The sequence below is a fragment of the Myotis daubentonii genome, chromosome 21, assembly GCF_963259705.1.
Source record: "Myotis daubentonii chromosome 21, mMyoDau2.1, whole genome shotgun sequence".
Classification (NCBI taxonomy): Eukaryota; Metazoa; Chordata; class Mammalia; order Chiroptera; family Vespertilionidae; genus Myotis; species Myotis daubentonii.
The window spans coordinates 1,505,381-1,521,859 of NC_081860.1; the positions used below are offsets into that span (position 1 = coordinate 1,505,381).

Genomic DNA, 16,479 nt, shown 5'->3' on the forward strand with positions numbered 1-16,479 from the left:
GCAGACAAGCAAACACACAGGCACCAGGGTGAGGCAATCCGTATGCAGACTCGGCACAATATATTATCCAGAATGTTCTGTTCCTTAAAAAAATTGTAAAACCTGCATAGAAATCATGCCATTTGAATAACAGAGAGAAAGAAGGAGGAAGGAGCACGAACACAGACCTACAGGAACGAGGACACGAGGACAACACACATGTCATTGGAGTCTCAGAAAGAGAAGAGAGACGGGAAGGGACAGAAAAAATACTCAAAGGAATGATAGCAAATCCCACGTTTGATGAAAATAAAACCATGAACCCACACGCCCAGGAAGGCCAACGGATTCCAAGTAGGATAAATGCGAAGAGATCACCGCAGACCGGAGTCAGAATGATGAAAGGCAGAGAGGACATTTTGGAAACTGCAAGAGCTGGTGTGAGACACCTAGTAGGTTTACAAGGGGTCCCCAGGAAGGCAGGAGGGTAGCGTATATCACGTGTTGAAAGAAAAGACTGTGACCCAAAGCCTCCTACCCAGGAAACCTGTCTTACGAAAGGAAGGTGAGCCCTGACCGGTGTGGCTCAGTGGATAGAGCGTCGGCTTGCAGACTGAAGGGTCCCGGGTTCGATTCCGGTCAAGGGCATGTACCTTGGTTGCGGGCACATCCCCAGTGGGGGGCGTGCAGGAGGCAGCTGATCAATGTTTCTCTTTCATCGATGTTTCTAACTCTCTATCCCTCTCCCTTCCTCTCTGTAAAAAATCAATGAAATATATATATTTTTTAAAAAAAGACATTGGGTGTGTGTGCGGGGGGGGGGGGGGGGATGATGGCGTGTGCGGGGCGTGGGGGTGTAGGGGAGGCCGGGGGAAAGTCAATGGGGAGAAAAGGACAGAGGCACTATTACTACTTGTCATACTTTAAACAATAAAATAAAATTAAAAAAAGAAAAGAAGAAAGAAAAAAAGCTGCAGGGGCCTCAGCCTGTCCTCTCGCCGCCGGCTGTGTCGTTACGTGTAGGAACCCCAAGGGGTGGCAGCGGGAGGGGCGGGGCAGAACAGCTCCGGGGGCGGGGCCGCTGCCTCTCATTGGCCGGCGGGGTCCACGCCCTGGCCAATCAGCGCTGCGAGGCGGGTCGTCATGGCGACGGGGACGCTAACGCCGCAGCGGCAGCAGCGGCCCCTGGGAAGGCGATGGCGCGGAACATGTACGGTCCCGGGGTGCGGATGGGCAACTGGAACGAGGACATCTACCTGGAGGAGGTGCAGATAGACGTGGCCGGGTGTCTCAGGCCCCCCCCCGCCCCCGGCCCCGGCCCCCGGCCCGCCCTCAGCCCCCCTGGACTCTGAACACCCCGTTTCCTTTCGCCCCTGGCACACCCCGGAGTCCCCCTACAGTCCCACCCTCTCTGACCACCCGGGAATCTCACCTGAGGCCTGTGCCCTTTGATTCTCTCTTCCTTTGGGTCCCTTGGTTTCTCAAGCTGCCTTGGTGCTCAAGCCCTCCCTCACCCCCCACCCCCACCCCATCCCCACCGCACCCCATCCTCACCCCTCACCCCCACCGCACCCCACCCTACCCCATCCCCACCCCATCCCACCCCACCCTAACTACCCCCTCCCCACCTGCGCCTTCTCTTTAATCTAGATCAGGGGTGGGCAACCTTTTTGTGAGTGCGTGCCAAAACCAGCAAAATCTCTGACTCAGAATTCTCCTGCGTGCCAACCCTAATTTTTTGAGAACGTGTTACGCCTACTTGCTATCTCTTAAGGTGTACGTATGTGAAGAACCTTGAAGAAATAATAAAATTCACTCGAGCGATAAAAACAGTCTACGATGATGAAAAATACGTTTATTTTTTAATGTCTACATGCACACGGACAGTCCGACGGGAAACTGTATGACTCCGTGTGATAGTATCAGTGGGACTCTGGCGGCTGCATCGCCGATGACAGAGACTTTACATCAGGTTTCTATTTCGTGGCCTTCAGAGATACGCACGCGCTACTACTGTCATCCGTCAGGCTCCTCCTATGACCAGACCTAACAAAATCCATCCCTGAGAGCAAAGATTCACAATTGTAAACGGAAGATTACAAGAGAGGGTTTCGCGTGCCAGCAAAAGTTACTGGCGTGCCCTGTTTGGCACGCGTGCCAGGGGTTGCCCACCCCAGGTCTAGAGCTCTCTTCTGAGTTACTTTTCCTCTGTTCCTTGGACAGTTATAGTCCCAGAGGCTGCGGTCCCGGGTGAGGATGGTGAGGAGGCGGGCTCTAAACAGGAACCCGCCCCCCCCATATGCCCACCTGTCACACACGCCCACCTGCGTGCCCCCGCGATGTCCCTACTACTGACCATCCACGCTCTGCCTTGAATTCTCCTATGATGGTCTTGACAAGGCCCTGGGCTATCCGTGTATCAGACTTGTTGGGGGTAAGGGGACAGGGACATCCAGTGTCAATCATCATATCACCAGGGGGACCTTAGTGGGGGACACGTGGCCTCCCCATGTTACTCTTTTTAAAAAAATATATCTTATTGATTTTTTTACAGAGAGGAAGGGAGAGGGAGAGAGAGTTAGAAACATCAATGAGAGAGAAACATCCATCAGCTGCCTCCTGCACACCCCCTACTGGGGATGTGCCCGCAACCAAGGTACATGCCCTTGACCGGAATCGAACCTGGGACCCTTGAGTCCGCAGGCCGACGCTCTGTCCACTGAGCCACACCGGTCAGGGCCTCCCCATGTTACTCCCGCCTGCCGCCGGCTGGAGTAATTCTAGGTGACGTTTCCCTTTTCGAATCTTTGCCATTTTCCTAAACACTGTTACCGCGAAATGAAAATCTATACTAATAAAAGCATCAGGTGCGAATTAGACCAGACAGCCGGATGACCTTCCGGGCGTCCTTCCGGGCGTCCTACCGGACGACCTCCCAGGCGAAGCTGGGGCTGCGCAGGCCGAGCCCCCTTGCACGAATTTCGTGCACCAGGCCTCTAGTATTAAAATAATGCTGCAAACATTTTTCCCATGATGCCCAGGTTTCTTTTTTCTGTTCTCCAATTTTTTTTTTCACTTCTGACCTGAAAGCTATGAGTGTCTCTGGGTTTTCATTCGTGTGTGTGTGCGTGTGTTTTTTCCCCTCACCAGGAGATCATGAAAGACTTCTTAGAGAAGAGGGAGAAGGGACAGCTGCTCATACAGAGGAACAGAAGACTAAAGAGCCATCTTCTGCGGCCGGTAATTTTAAATTCAAACGTTCTTTCCCATCAACCGCGAGTCTGTGCTAAACCAGCGAGAATTCCAGAAACGCGTTATCATTTGGGAAATACCAGTAGTTCCTTTCTGATCTGAACACCACGGTGTTTCAATGTCCCTAGGATTTCAGACACACGAGGGAAGTTTGCTGGTATGTTAACCAGCGTTAAGTCCAGCCTGTGTGGCTCAGTGGTTGAGCATCGACCCCTGAACCAGGAGGTCATGGTTCGATGTACCGGTCAGGGCACATGCCTGGGTTTCGGGCTTGATCCCCAGTAGGGGGTGGGGAGGAGGCAGCCAATCAATGATTCTCTCTCTTCATTGATGTTTCTCTCTCTCCCTTCCTCCCTCTGAAATCCATAAATAAAAAAAAAACATTAAAAAAAGGAAAGAAAAGCCTACATTAGTACGTGGATTAGTAAAATGCCCGTCAGTGGATGCTGAAGAAACTTTCAGTGAATGTGGAATAAATTAAGAATGGACTCAACCCGTGGGATTTTTTCGTCAGTTTCATCATTCTCCATTGGGGTTATTGGAGGGACTTGGATCTGCCACTATGGCAGCAGGTGGGTGGCAGCAAAAGGAAGGCGAGGATTTGGGGAATCCGGGCGGATCCCTTATTGAAATCCCTAGTGAGGGAAGGAGAGAAGGCCTGTCTGAGGTGGCACACTGCTGGCCGCTGGGGGCTGGCATGGTTTCCATAGAAACACCCGTGTCCGGCTGGCATGGCTCAGTGGCTGAGCATCAACCTGTGAGCCAGGAGGTCAGGGTTCGATTCCCGGTCAGGGCACATGCCCGGGTTGTGGGCTCCATCCCCAGTGGGGGGCGTGCAGGAGGCGGCCAATCCATGATGCTCGCTCATCATGGATTTTTTTTTTTATTGATTTTTTTACAGAGAGGAAGGGAGAGGGAGAGAGAGTTAGAAACATCGATGAGAGAGAAACATTGATCAGCTGCCTCTTGCACACCCCCCACTGGGGCCGGAGCCTGCAACCCAGGTCCATGCCCTTGACTGGAATCAAACCCGGGACCCTTCAGTCCGCAGGTCGACGCTCTATCCACTGAGCCAAACCGGTTAGGGCACATCACGAATGTTTCTATTTCTCTCTCCCTCTCTCTTCCTCTCTTCAAAAAAGTATTTAAAAAATTTCATGTTACCCTCGCCAGTGTGGCTCAGTGTCTAGAGCAGCCGTGGGCAAACTACAGCCCGTTTGAAATGAATAAAACTAAAAAATAAAAAGACCGTACCCTTTTATGTAATGATGTTTACTTTGAATTTATATTAGTTCACACAAACACTCCATCCATGCTTTTGTTCCGGCCTCCGGTCCAGTTTAAGAACCCACTGTGGCCCTTGAGTCAAAAAGTTTGCCCACCCCTGGCCTAGAGCGTTGGCCTGCGGACTGAAGGGTCCCAGGTTCAATTCTGGCCGAGGGCACATGCCTGGGTTGCGGGCTCCATCCCCAGTGTGGGCTGTGCAGGAGGCAGCTGCTCCATGATTCTCTCTCCTCATAGATGTCTCTCTCTTTCTCTCTCCCTTTCCCTCTCTCCTCCTCTCTGAAAGCAATAACAATATATTTTTTAAAGAAATAAATAGGGCCCTAACCAGTTACCAGTGTGGCTCAGTGGATAGAGCGTCGGCCTGCGGACTGAAGGGTCCCGGGTTCGATTCCGCATGTACCTGGGTTGCGGGCACATCCCCGGTGGGGGGCGTGCAGGAGGCAGCCAATCGATGTTTCTCTCTCATCGATGTTTCTAACTCTCTATCCCTCTCCCTTCCTCTCTGTAAAAAAATCAATAAAATATATTTTTAAAACGAGAAATAAATAGAAACACGCTGATTCCCACCGCAGATGCAGCTCTCGGTGACGGAGGACGGCTACGTGCATTTCGGGGACAGCGTGATGCTGGTGAACCCCGACCACCCCGAGGCCCAGGCCGACCAGTTTCTCACCGGAGACCTCAGCCTGTGCCTGACTCCGGACGAGGTCACAGCCCACTTGAGCGACCGGTTCGAGCTGCCCTGCGGCCTGAGCGCATCGCCCACCAGGTCTCCCGTTGGCAGGAACACCTTCACCGTGTTGAGGTGAGGACGCCACGCATGACAGCATACGCGCCTGCTTCCCTTGCAGCCCAAGGCCGTCCCGGGGTTGGAGCCGGCGGGCTGCCTGGAGGCGGCGGTCCCGCGGACGTTCTTGCTTTGTTCCCTGGAGAGTGACAGCCCAGGGGCCTTTGCTGCTCCTTGGACCGTAACCATCGGGGTCACTTGTCACTCGTGTCCCATTCAAAAGGCTCCATTCACAAGCATTGGATCCAGAGGGTGAAATTCATCCTCAGTGTAGAAGCAAATTGGGGTTTCCTAGCCACTCCTTAGTGCTTGGAGCAAAATTGAGGGCTTTCAGTGTTTGTTTTTAATGTTATTGTTCACACCAGACATATGTCATTGCATGCCAGGTGGCATCATGGGGGTTTGCTGTTTTAAAATTCATTGTCCCCTATATCACGGTTCGATTCCCGGTCAGGGCACAGGCCCGGGGTGCGGGCTCGATCCCCAGTGGGGGGCGTGCAGGAGGCAGCCGATCCGTGATTCTCTCTCATCATGGATGTTTCTCTTTCTCTCCCTCTCCCTTCCTCTCTGAAAAACTTTTTTTTAAAAAAATTCACTGTCCGCTATAAATGTAGGTGAGGATATCTTTTAAATGAGCATTTGAACCTTTAGAGAACAGACACATAATGATAGTTAAAAATAGTGCTTCAGCCCGGCCGGTGTGGCTCCGTGGTTGAGCATCGACTTATGAATCAGGAGGTCACGGTTCGATTCCCGCTCAGGGCACAGGCCCGGGTGGCGGGCTCCATCCCCAGTGGGGGGCGTGCAGGAGGCAGCCGGTCCGTGATTCTCTCTCATCATGGATGTTTCTCTCTCCCTCCCTTCCTCTCTGAAATCAATAAAAATATATCTTAAAAAACTATTCCTTTACTTTGTTGCTAAATTTTGATGGGCACGTTTATAGCACAGGAATATAGACTCCAAATCTTGAATTTAGGTTTATTTTTGGATACAGGTAATGTATTTATTTTAAGTTGCCTTTGTGTGTATTTATTTACTTATTTTTTAAAAATATATTTTATTGATTTTTTTACAGAGAGGAAGGGAGAGGGATAGAGAGTTAGAAACAGCGATGAGAGAGAAACATCCATCAGCTGCCTCCTGCACACTCCCCACTGGGGATGTGCCCGCAACCCAGGTCCATGCCCTTGACCGGAATCGAACCCGGGACCCTTCAGTCCGCAGGCCGACGCTCTATCCACTGAGCCACACTGGTGAGGGCTACTTATTTATTTTTAATCCTCACCCAGGGATATTTTTCTATTAGCTTTATTTATTTATTTATTTTTATCGAGAGCGGAAGAGAGAGGGAGAGACAGAGAGAAACATCATGTGAGAGAAACACATCGATGAGTTGTCTCCTGCACACGCGCTGACCGGGCCCGGGCCGGGGAGGAGCCTGCCACCCAGGTACGTGCCCTTGACCGGAATCGAACCTGGGACCCTTCGGTCTGCAGGCTGACGCGCTGTCCACTGAGCCACACCGGCCAGGTCTGAATCCAGGTCATTGGCCTGAACCTCAAAGCTTCCTGGAGGATTCAGAGGGAAGATAGCATGAAGTGCTACCAATGCATGGCCTTGGTTTTCTCTAAAGACCTCGCCGTGTCCTGGCCGGTGTGGCTCAGTGGATAGAGTGTTGGCCTGCAGACTGAAGGGTCCCGGGTTCGATTACGGTCAAGGGCACGTACCTGGGTTGCGGGCACATCCCCCAGTAGAGAGCGTGCAGGAGGCAGCCGATCGATGCTTCTCTCTCATCGATGGTTCTAACTCCCTCTCCCTCTCCCTTCCTCTCTGTAAAAATATATCAATAATATATCTTGTGATATATCAATATGTCAATTGTAATATATCAATAAAATATATTAAAAATAAATCTCAACTTCCAGTTTAAAAAATAAATAAATAAAAAAGACCTCGCCCTGACCGGTGTGGCTCAGTGGATAGAGCGTCGGCCTGTGGACTCAAGGGCCCTGGGTTCGATTCCGGCCAAGGGCAGGTACGGGGGTTGCGGGCACATCCCCAGTGGGGGGCGTGCAGGAGGCAGCTGATCGATGTTTCTCTCTCATCGATGCTTCTAACTCTCTATCCCTCTCCCTTCCTCTCTGTAAAATATCAATAAAATATATTTTAAAAAATAAATAAATAGAAGACCTCGCTGCACCTGACGCAGCTCCTTCGTGTAGCAGTGCTTGGTCCACTCCAGCTGGCCACGCGGGGGCGCTGTGGGCCGGGGCCACGCTGGGAGGTGGGGGCGGGGGGTGGGAGGGCTGGGTGCCCGCTGGATGGGCAGCGTGTGCCTAGTGACATCGCTGCGGCGGGGAACGTGAATAGACACGATCAGGAAGCTTGTAGGCACAATCGCAGGCGCAAAACGAGGAGCTCGGAAGGGTTCCCCCGCGGAAACATGTCAATGGTGCGTCCTCTTCCCGGACAGGGCGGACAGAGAGGCCATCGGCCAGGTCCTGCGGTTCGGGCAGAGCTTCCGCCTGGGGATCACCCTGGGGTGCGAAGACCAGATGGTGAGTCGCCCTGTGGCGTGTGGACGTGGGGCCGGCCTTCTGGGCCCCGGGCGGGCGCCTGGCTCCCTCCCAGCTGGACAGGGAGCTCTGCGGCCCTGGGCTGCGTCTCCGCAGCTTTTTTTAAAAAAATGTATTCTACTGATTTTTTTTACAGAGAGGAAGGGAGAGGGAGAGAGAGGTAGAAACATCGATGGGAGAGAAACATCGATCAGCCGCCTCCTGCACACCCCCTACTGGAGATGTGCCCGCAACCAAGGTCCATGCCTCTGACCGGAATCGAACCCGGGACCCGTCAGTCCGCAGGCCGACGCTCTATCCACTGAGCGACACCGGTCAGGCCTCTCTGCAGCTTTGCACAGGAGTTTGGGGCCAGGCCTTTCCTCCCAACTTTGCGTATATTTAAAAAAATATATATTTATTGATTTCAGGGAGGAGAGAGAGAGAGAGAGAGAGATCAATGATGAGAGAGAATCATGCATCGGCTGCCTCCTGCACGCCCCCCACTGGGGATGGAGTCCACAACCCCGGCATGAGCCCTTGATCGGAATTGAACCCAGGACCCTTCAGTCCGCAGGCCGACCCTCTCCACTGAGCCAATTGGCTAAGGCCCAACTTTGCAGGTTTCAGACATACACCCTTAACAGGAGAAAACCTTACTTTCTTTCTTTCTTTTTTAATATATATTTTATTGATTTTTTTACAGAGAGGAAGGGAGAGGGATAGAGAGTTAGAAACATCGATGGGAGAGAAACATCGATCAGCTGCCTCCTGCACACCCCCCACTGGGGATGTGCCCGCAACCAAGGTACATGCCCTTGACCGGAATCGAACCCGGGACCCGTCAGTCCGCAGGCCGAAGCTCTATCCAATGAGCCACACCGGTCAGGACGAAAACCTTACTTCCCATGCAGCTGGCAAAAGTAAAAATGCAGACCGCCTTTACCTGTACGTTAAAGGAGTTACCTAAGAATCATTTAATGTCCCCAATGCTGGATCTGACATTAAACATGCCCCGGGTTGCTGGCTCCGTCCAGTGTGCAGGAGGCAGCCAATCCATGAATCCCTCTCATCATGGGTGTTTCTATCTCTCTCTTCCTCTCCCTTCCTCTCTGAAATCAATAATCTATCATAATAAAAGTGTAATATGCTAATTAGACCAGACGTCCTTTTGGACGACCTTCCAGATGAAGCTACAGCTGCGGAGGAGAGGCAGCCGCTGCTGCGGAGGGGGCCGAGCCCTTTGCACGAATTTCGTGCATCGGGCCTCTAGTATATATATATATTCTTAAAGAAAACTAGCCACTTGGGCACAGTAACCCCTTTGTGCCTTCCCCATAGTCCCCGGGGCACAGCTCTGCCTGCGAAATCCATCTAAACAGGCAGAAACGACCCCCAGAGTCAGGGTGAAGGTGGGTCCGTAAGGCGCTCACAAAGGCACCGGCATTTCGGACTCGTTGGCTGGACGGCGTGGCCCCTGGCAGCCGCAGGCCGCCAGATGGCCGGCCAAATAAATTCCACGTGTGAGCATCCGCTCCAGCGGGCGTAGGCGTCCAGAGGAATGGATGACGACGCAAGGAGGGTTGTGAGAGCGCTCCAGGTCACAGCCCGCCTCCGGCAACATCCTCCTAAAAGCCCAATACGCTCAGTGCCCCTCCGACCGCTCGACCGCCCGACCCGCCGCTATGACGCGCACTGGCCACCAGGGGGCAGACGCTCCGGCTGGTAGGTTAGCTTGCTGCTGGGGTCTGAGAAAGAGAGGGAAACATCCCTGATGAGAGGGATTCATTGATTGGCTGCCTCCTGCACGCTGGACCTAGCCCGCAACCCAGGCACGTGTCCTGGATGGGAATCAAACCTGGGACCCTTCGGTCGGCAGGCTGACGCGCTATCCACTGAGCTAAAGTGGCCAGGGCATCCCCAAGTGTTATCTGACTCACAGGAGAGTGTGGCTGCGGGGATCACAGGGGCAGATCGGGATTGGGTGAGACGGGCCGGACATGCCCCAGAGCCCTCCCGCGGCCCCTTTCCTGCCCCGGTCGTGCACCGGTGCGAGGCACCCCACCGGTGCATGAATCCGTGCACCGGGCCTCTAGTGTCTAATAAATAAATACCGAGACAGGCCCAGTGCCCTACAAAAGAGGAGGGGGTTGGGGACAGGCATCGGAACAGAGCGAGGTTGAGTTTCGTATTCTAAGAAGGAACAGCAAGCAGTTCGAGGTGATACAGAACTCGAGGTGGAGGAAAAATGAGAGTCCTCATACAATTAGTCCTTGAGAACAGGGATTCCAGCCCGGCTGGTGTGGCTCAGTGGTTAAGCATCGTCCCAGGAACCAAGAGGTCAGGGTAGTTAGATTCCCCGTCAGGGCACATGCCCGGGTCGTGGGCTCGATTCCCAGTGTGGGGCGTGCAGGAAGGCAGCCAGTACGTGATTCTCTCTCATCATTGATGTTTCTCTCTCTCTCCCTTCCTCTCTGAAATCAATGAAAGTATTTAAAAAAAAAAAAAAAAAAAGAACAGGGAGCCCTAGCCAGTTTGGCTCAGTGGATAGAGCGTCGGCCTGCGGACTGAAGGGTCCCGGGTTCGATTCCGGTCAAGGGCATGTACCTTGGTTGCGGGCACATCCCCAGTAGGGAGTGTGCAAGAGGCAGCTGATCGATGTTTCTAACTCTCTATCCCTCTTCCCTCCTCTCTGTAAAAAATCAATAAAATATATTTAAAAAAAAAAAAAAGAACAGGGATTCTGAACAGGGCCTTGGAGCAGCCCGGCGGTCAGCTCCGTCTTCCCCAGGCGCTGGCACCCTGTGACGCGGCCCCTCTGCCTGCCGCCCCCCAGGTGTACTTGTCCAGCGACCTCAGGACGCTCCTGCGGTCGGCCAAGAAGTCCTGGCTCCAGGAGGTGTTCCTGACCGACGAGGACTCCTTCCTGAACTGCTGGCAGGCCGCCCACCCCGACCCCGAGCTGCGCCTGGAGTGGGAGGGCCTCCCCGTCCCGGTGAGCCCGGTGCCCCTGGGGAGGTGGGGAGGGGCATGTGGGAGCCCCTGCTGTTCCGGGGGGGGGGGGTTCGCTGTGTCTGACATGGGGGCTCGGTGTTGCTTATGTTGTTTCTCTCTTCCTCTCCTTCCTCCCCCCCCCCCTCCTCCTCTTCCTTCCCCTTCTTCTTCATACCTCAAGCTTGGAGGACAGGATTTTGTCCCTGTGGCAGCATCCTGCACTGCTGTTTCTCCATTCTTCTCTCTCCCTCCTCTTCCTCTCTCCCTCTCTCTTCCTCTCTCCCTCTCTCTTCCTCTCCCTCTCGCTCTTCCTCTCCCTCTCTCTTCCCCCCCCTCTCTCTAAGCGTGTCCTCAGGGGAGGATCCAAAAAAATAACACCCCTGCTTGGCCAGCGTGGCTCAGTGGCTGAGCGTTGACCTAGGAACCAGGAGGTCAGGGTTCGATTCCCGTCAAGGCCACAGGCCCGGGTTGTGGGCTCGATCCCCAGTGTGGGACGTGCAGGAGGCGGCTGATCCATGATTCTCTTTCATCACTGATGTTTCCACCTCTCTCTCTCTCTCTCTCTCTCTCTCTCTCTCTCTCTCTCTCTCTCTCCCCCTTCCTCTCTGAAATCAATGCAAATATATTTTTTAAAAATAACTCCCCTGCACATATTTTAGGTTGTCAGATGGTGTCCAAGGTGACTTTGAATGATCGTGTAATGTTTTAGCATCTGTGTCTCTACCTTAATGTCCTTAATCACTCTATCATGACTCGCCTTCTAGGTTACCCCATATATATGTACGTATTTTATTTTTATTTATTTATTAATAAGGTACACTAGTGATTTTAAAAAATATATATATTTGTATTGGTTTCAGAGAAGCAGGGAGAGGGGGAGAGAGTTGGAAACATCCATGATGAGAGAGCATCATGGACCGGCTGCCTCCTGCACGCCCCACACTGGGGATCAAGCCCGCAACCTGGGCATGTGCCCTTGGCTGGAATCGAACCTGGGACCCTTGAGTCCGCAGGCGGATGCTCTATCCATTGAGCCACACCGGCCAGGGCTATGCTAGTATGTATAGATTTTAAATGAACATGTAGTACATTTACACACTTTTGCTTGTGGGAACTGGGAGGCCTTAGCTCATACTGCAAATGGCGCCCTTTATCTTCAAAGGCAAACACCAGAGTCCTCATCAATCACTGCCACACCAACCGGGGGCTGGCGGTCCACCGCTATCTCTTCCTAAGGTACTGGGTTGCCGGGCCCTGCCACACGCGGCTGTGGGCGGGGCTGTGGGCGGGGCACAGTCACACAGGGCTGTGGGCGGGGCATAGCCACATGTGGCTGTGGGCGGGGCTGTGGGTGGGGCCGTGGGCAGGGGCACAGTCACACAGGGCTGTGGGCGGGGCTGTGGGCGGGGCTGAGGGCAGGGGCACAGTCACACAGGGCTGTGGGCGGGGCTGAGGGCAGGGGCACAGTCACACAGGGCTGTGGGCGGGGCTATGGGCGGGGCTGTGGGCATCAGCAAAGAAGCTGGGGTCAGAGTGTGGCAACAGGCATAAAAATCCTTGCATGATGAAATGTTGTCACCCGGCACTTTCTGGGTGTGAAAGGTCCCATGGCAGCCCCTTCGGATCCCCAAGCGCCTGCCCTGGGAGGGTGTGAGCCCCGGTGGGGACCCCCCACCCCCAGCCTTGCCCACGGGCGAAGCTTCCAGCACAGGCTGCACCCTAGAGCAAGCGTGCACACTCAGAGGCCAACACAGGCCAGATGACCACGGTTTGCGTGGACGTGGCTGCAAATGAACAAAAGCTTCCATCTCCATAGAAACGCAGGTTTATTTCGATGGAGACGTGCTGAATGCAAAGGGCTGAGATAAACGAGTCATCGTTCACATAAAGTAACAGAACATTTTTTTTTTATAGATTTTATTGATTTTCCACAGAGAGGAAGGGCGAGAGATAGAGAGTTAGAAACATCGATGAGAGAGAAACATCGATCAGCTGCCTCCTGCACGCCCCCTACTGTGGACGTGCCCGCAACCCAGGTACATGCCCTTGACCGGAATCGAACCTGGGACCTTTCAGTCCGCAGGCCGACGCTCTATCCACTGAGCCAAACCGGCTTCGGCAGAACATTTTAATAAAAATTAATACTTTTCGCCAAAACCGGTTTGGCTCAGTGGATAGAGCGTCGGCCTGCGGACTGAGAGGTCCCCGGTTCGATTCCGGTCAAGGGCATGTACCTGGGTTGCGGGCACAACCCCGGTGGGGGATGTGCAAGAGGCAGCTGATCGATGTTTCTCTCTCATCGATGTTTCTAACTCTATCTCTCTCCCTTCCTCTCTGTGAAAAATCAATAAAATATATTTTAAAAAAAATTGATACTTTTCCTTGAACATGAACTCACCAGACACTAACCGCACAAATGGATAAGCGTCACACAGATAAACCCATTTCTCTCCTTCTCCGGAAGCGAGGTATTTCCTGTTGCCACACCAAGCAGGTCAGTCCCAGACCGAGGACGTGGCCATCGGCTGCTGGAACCTTCGCTGCCGGTGTCAGTGGGGAGAGACGGTGCGCCTGCGCGTGAGGCGCGTGAGGGACGCGCATGCAACACGATGACAGTCATCAGCCATTAGCGAACCTTGTGGCTCGTTGTTCATAATGACGTACAACAGGATATTGTAAAAAATAAGTGACGAAAATTTTATTAGAACGTTCCTTACACACCGTTACATTGGCCGGGCCGCAAAAATATTCGTTGGGGGCCGCATGTGGCCCGTGGGCCGCGAGTTTGACATGCTTGCTGTAGAGCCCCCCCCCCCCCCCCCCCCGCCCCCCAGGCTCCCTGTAGCATCTGCCCGGCCAGGAAGGCACCCGGGCTGGACCGGTTCCGTGTTCCCACCCCTCATTCTCTCCCCCCCAGGACCTACTTCGGGAAGGAGGCGGAGGTGGCCGCGCACACCCACCTGGACTCCCACCGCGTGGAGAGGCCGCGCAACCACTGGATGCTGGTGACCGGCAGCCCCAGGAAGGAGGCGTCCAGCATGCTGGATGTGCCCGAGCCGCGCGTGGAGCGCGCGCCCGCCCCGGGGCCCAGTGACCGCAGGCGCGCTCACCAGGGGGAAGGGGTGGTGGAGGGGGGTGCTGTCCCAGGTTCCCAGCCCCCTGAGCAGGTTTTGGAATAAAGCGATAGCCCATGATTGAGTTAGTGGTGCGGGGTCTGGAACACCGTCAGTCCTGGGAATAGCTCAGCCAGGAAAGGGGCACGCGGGTCCCTTTGTTGGTGACCAAACGCGGCAGAACCGGGCTCCTGCGTGTCCCTGGAAGGCGCGTCTGCAATAAAGCGCGAGGACTGTTCTGAGCTTGGCCGTGCGCTTCCTCCCGCTCCGGGCAGTGTCCTGAGATCCCAGCGGTGGCCGCTGTGAGCCGCGGCCGGCCTTGGGGTTGACCATGTCCCCTTGTCCTTTCCGCTCTGCCTCCGGCTTAGGGGCAGCAGGAGCTCTACCTGACCAGCCACGTGCTATTATTATTATTATTATTATTAATTATTACTAGAGGCCCGGTGCATGAAATTCGTGCACGGGTAGTGTCCCTAGACCTGGCTGGTGATCAGGGCCGATCCGGCTGCCGGCCGGGGCCTGCCTTCATTCCGCACCGCCCCCTGGCGGTCAGTGCATGTCATAGCCAGTGGTCAAACTCCCGAGGGCACGATTTGCATATTAGCCTTTTATTATATAGGATTCTTTTAAATATATTTTCATTGATTTTTTTAATATTTTTACAGAGAGGAAGGGAGAGGGATTAGAGAGTTAGAAACAGCGATGAGAGAGAAACACTAATCGGCCGCCTCCTGCATGCCCCCACTGGGGATGGAGCCCGCAACCCGGGCACATGCCCTTGACTGGAATCGAACCCGGGACCCTTCAGTCCATGGGCTGACACGCTAACCACTGAGCTGCACTGGCCGGGTGCCAGTCACATATTATTTTGTGATGAGTTTTAAATGGCAGATTCTCTTTCTCGCTATCTTGCTTGGAAACTGGCGCAGTGGTAGGAATGCCCACGTGGCCAGAACGTTCCTGACAAAATCCCCGTGTCCTCCCCGGTGTCCGGCCATCTGCTCCTTCTTTGAGGGGGACCTGTGGTGGGCGGGGTGTCCTGGTGGGTGAAGGGAAGGCAGAGGTGGTACATGCGTGGCCAGCGGGGGTGGCTTCAGCCTGCGTGGCCTGGCCCTCTGGGGAGGAGGGGGGCGGGCACCGGCCGCCCAGCTGCGGGGTTCAGGGCGGCGGTGCCCATCTGGCTGGGCCCTGGATTGACCTGTGGGGACTCTGATTCCCGGGCAGCAGGTGGAGAGCCGCGGGGTGGGGTGCGGAGGAGGGAGCGGTGGTCCCAGAGTCGGGGACGGCTTGTCTCACGGCCCCGCCTGGCTGTGGAGGGAGGTGACCTTGAGCCCAAGGTCACACAGCCCGCAAGTGGCAGCTCCGGGCAGGCCAGCCAGACGTGCCACACCCCTCCCACCCGCAGCGCCCAGCCTCGCGCGCTCTGGCCTGTGCGGGGCTGTCCCGTGCACGGGGGTCTGCAGCGTCCACGCGCGGGGGCAGCTGCACCCCTGAGCCGTGACACCCCCAAGTGTCCGGGCGTGCTCTGTCCCCGGGTACCACCGCCCGGGCCTGCAGACCTCCACTTCCCGCCCACAGAGGATGCCGGGGAGCGTTTCCCGTGGAGGAGGGGACCTGTGGTCTCCGAGGTCGCTTCCAGGGGCGCTGATAGCCCGCGTGGGCACCTGCCCGGGCCCGGGTGGGCATGGAGAGGGCTGTGCACCTTGGCCCTGCAGGACAAGGCCGCGGCGGGCCCACAGATGGCGCACGGAGATGGGCACGGGGAAGCTCGCAACTTCTGTGTGTGTCACTATTTTCACCTTTAAGATGCATGGAGGTGTGGCCCTACCTCTGTGCGCCTCATTGGGGGTGGGGGGAGGGGGCATGGAAGGAGGGGGGGTGTGGGAGCACCCAGGTCTCTCCCGGGGGTTTGGTCTTGTAGTTCCCCGAAGTGGCCAGAAGGCGTCGCTGTTGAGAACCCCAGCAGGTCCACGCTGGTCCGTTCTGGCTTCAGAAGTTCATTTCAATGAAAGAAAAACACCACGTGATCTCAGTCATTTATGGATAATTAAGACCATGATAAACTGATGAACAAAAATAGACACAGAGGCAGAGCAGCCTCGAACAGACGGTCAAACTGCAGCGGGAAGGCCGGGGAGGTTTGGGGGCAGAAGGGGGGCGGGTAAGAGATCAACCGAAGGACTTGTATGCATGCAGATCAGCATAGCCAATGGACACAAGACACTGGGGGGGAAGGGAGGCTAGGGGAGGGTCAAGGAGAGAGAGAAAAAAGGGGAGACATATGTAATACTCTTTGTAATACTTGAAGCAATAAAACAATTTAAAAAAAGTTAATTTCAAAACACGAGGGAGTTGCCCATTGCACACATACGTTTTATAAGAGGGGAAAACCCGTAAAAGCGCTGTGGTCAGGGTATTGGTTCGCTTTTTTCCTTATAAAGGAAGAGGGCAGATGTAAGGGCGTAACAGCGTGTTCCCAGGGACTTGGGGCGGGAGTGGGGTGAAGGGGGGT

General features: G+C 54.6%; 1 protein-coding gene across 1 annotated transcript; it reads left to right on the forward strand.

Annotated features, from left to right (window-relative positions):
- Positions 1-1,163: 1,163 nt before the first annotated feature.
- CFAP161 (cilia and flagella associated protein 161) lies at positions 1,164-14,630 on the forward strand. The gene is made up of 7 exons (XM_059677999.1): positions 1,164-1,244; positions 3,130-3,219; positions 5,091-5,323; positions 7,779-7,863; positions 10,697-10,855; positions 12,017-12,090; positions 13,772-14,630. Exons 1-7 carry the CDS (start codon positions 1,176-1,178, stop codon positions 14,031-14,033), a joined length of 972 nt encoding a protein of 323 aa, XP_059533982.1. The 5' UTR covers positions 1,164-1,175; the 3' UTR covers positions 14,034-14,630.
- Positions 14,631-16,479: the final 1,849 nt, after the last annotated feature.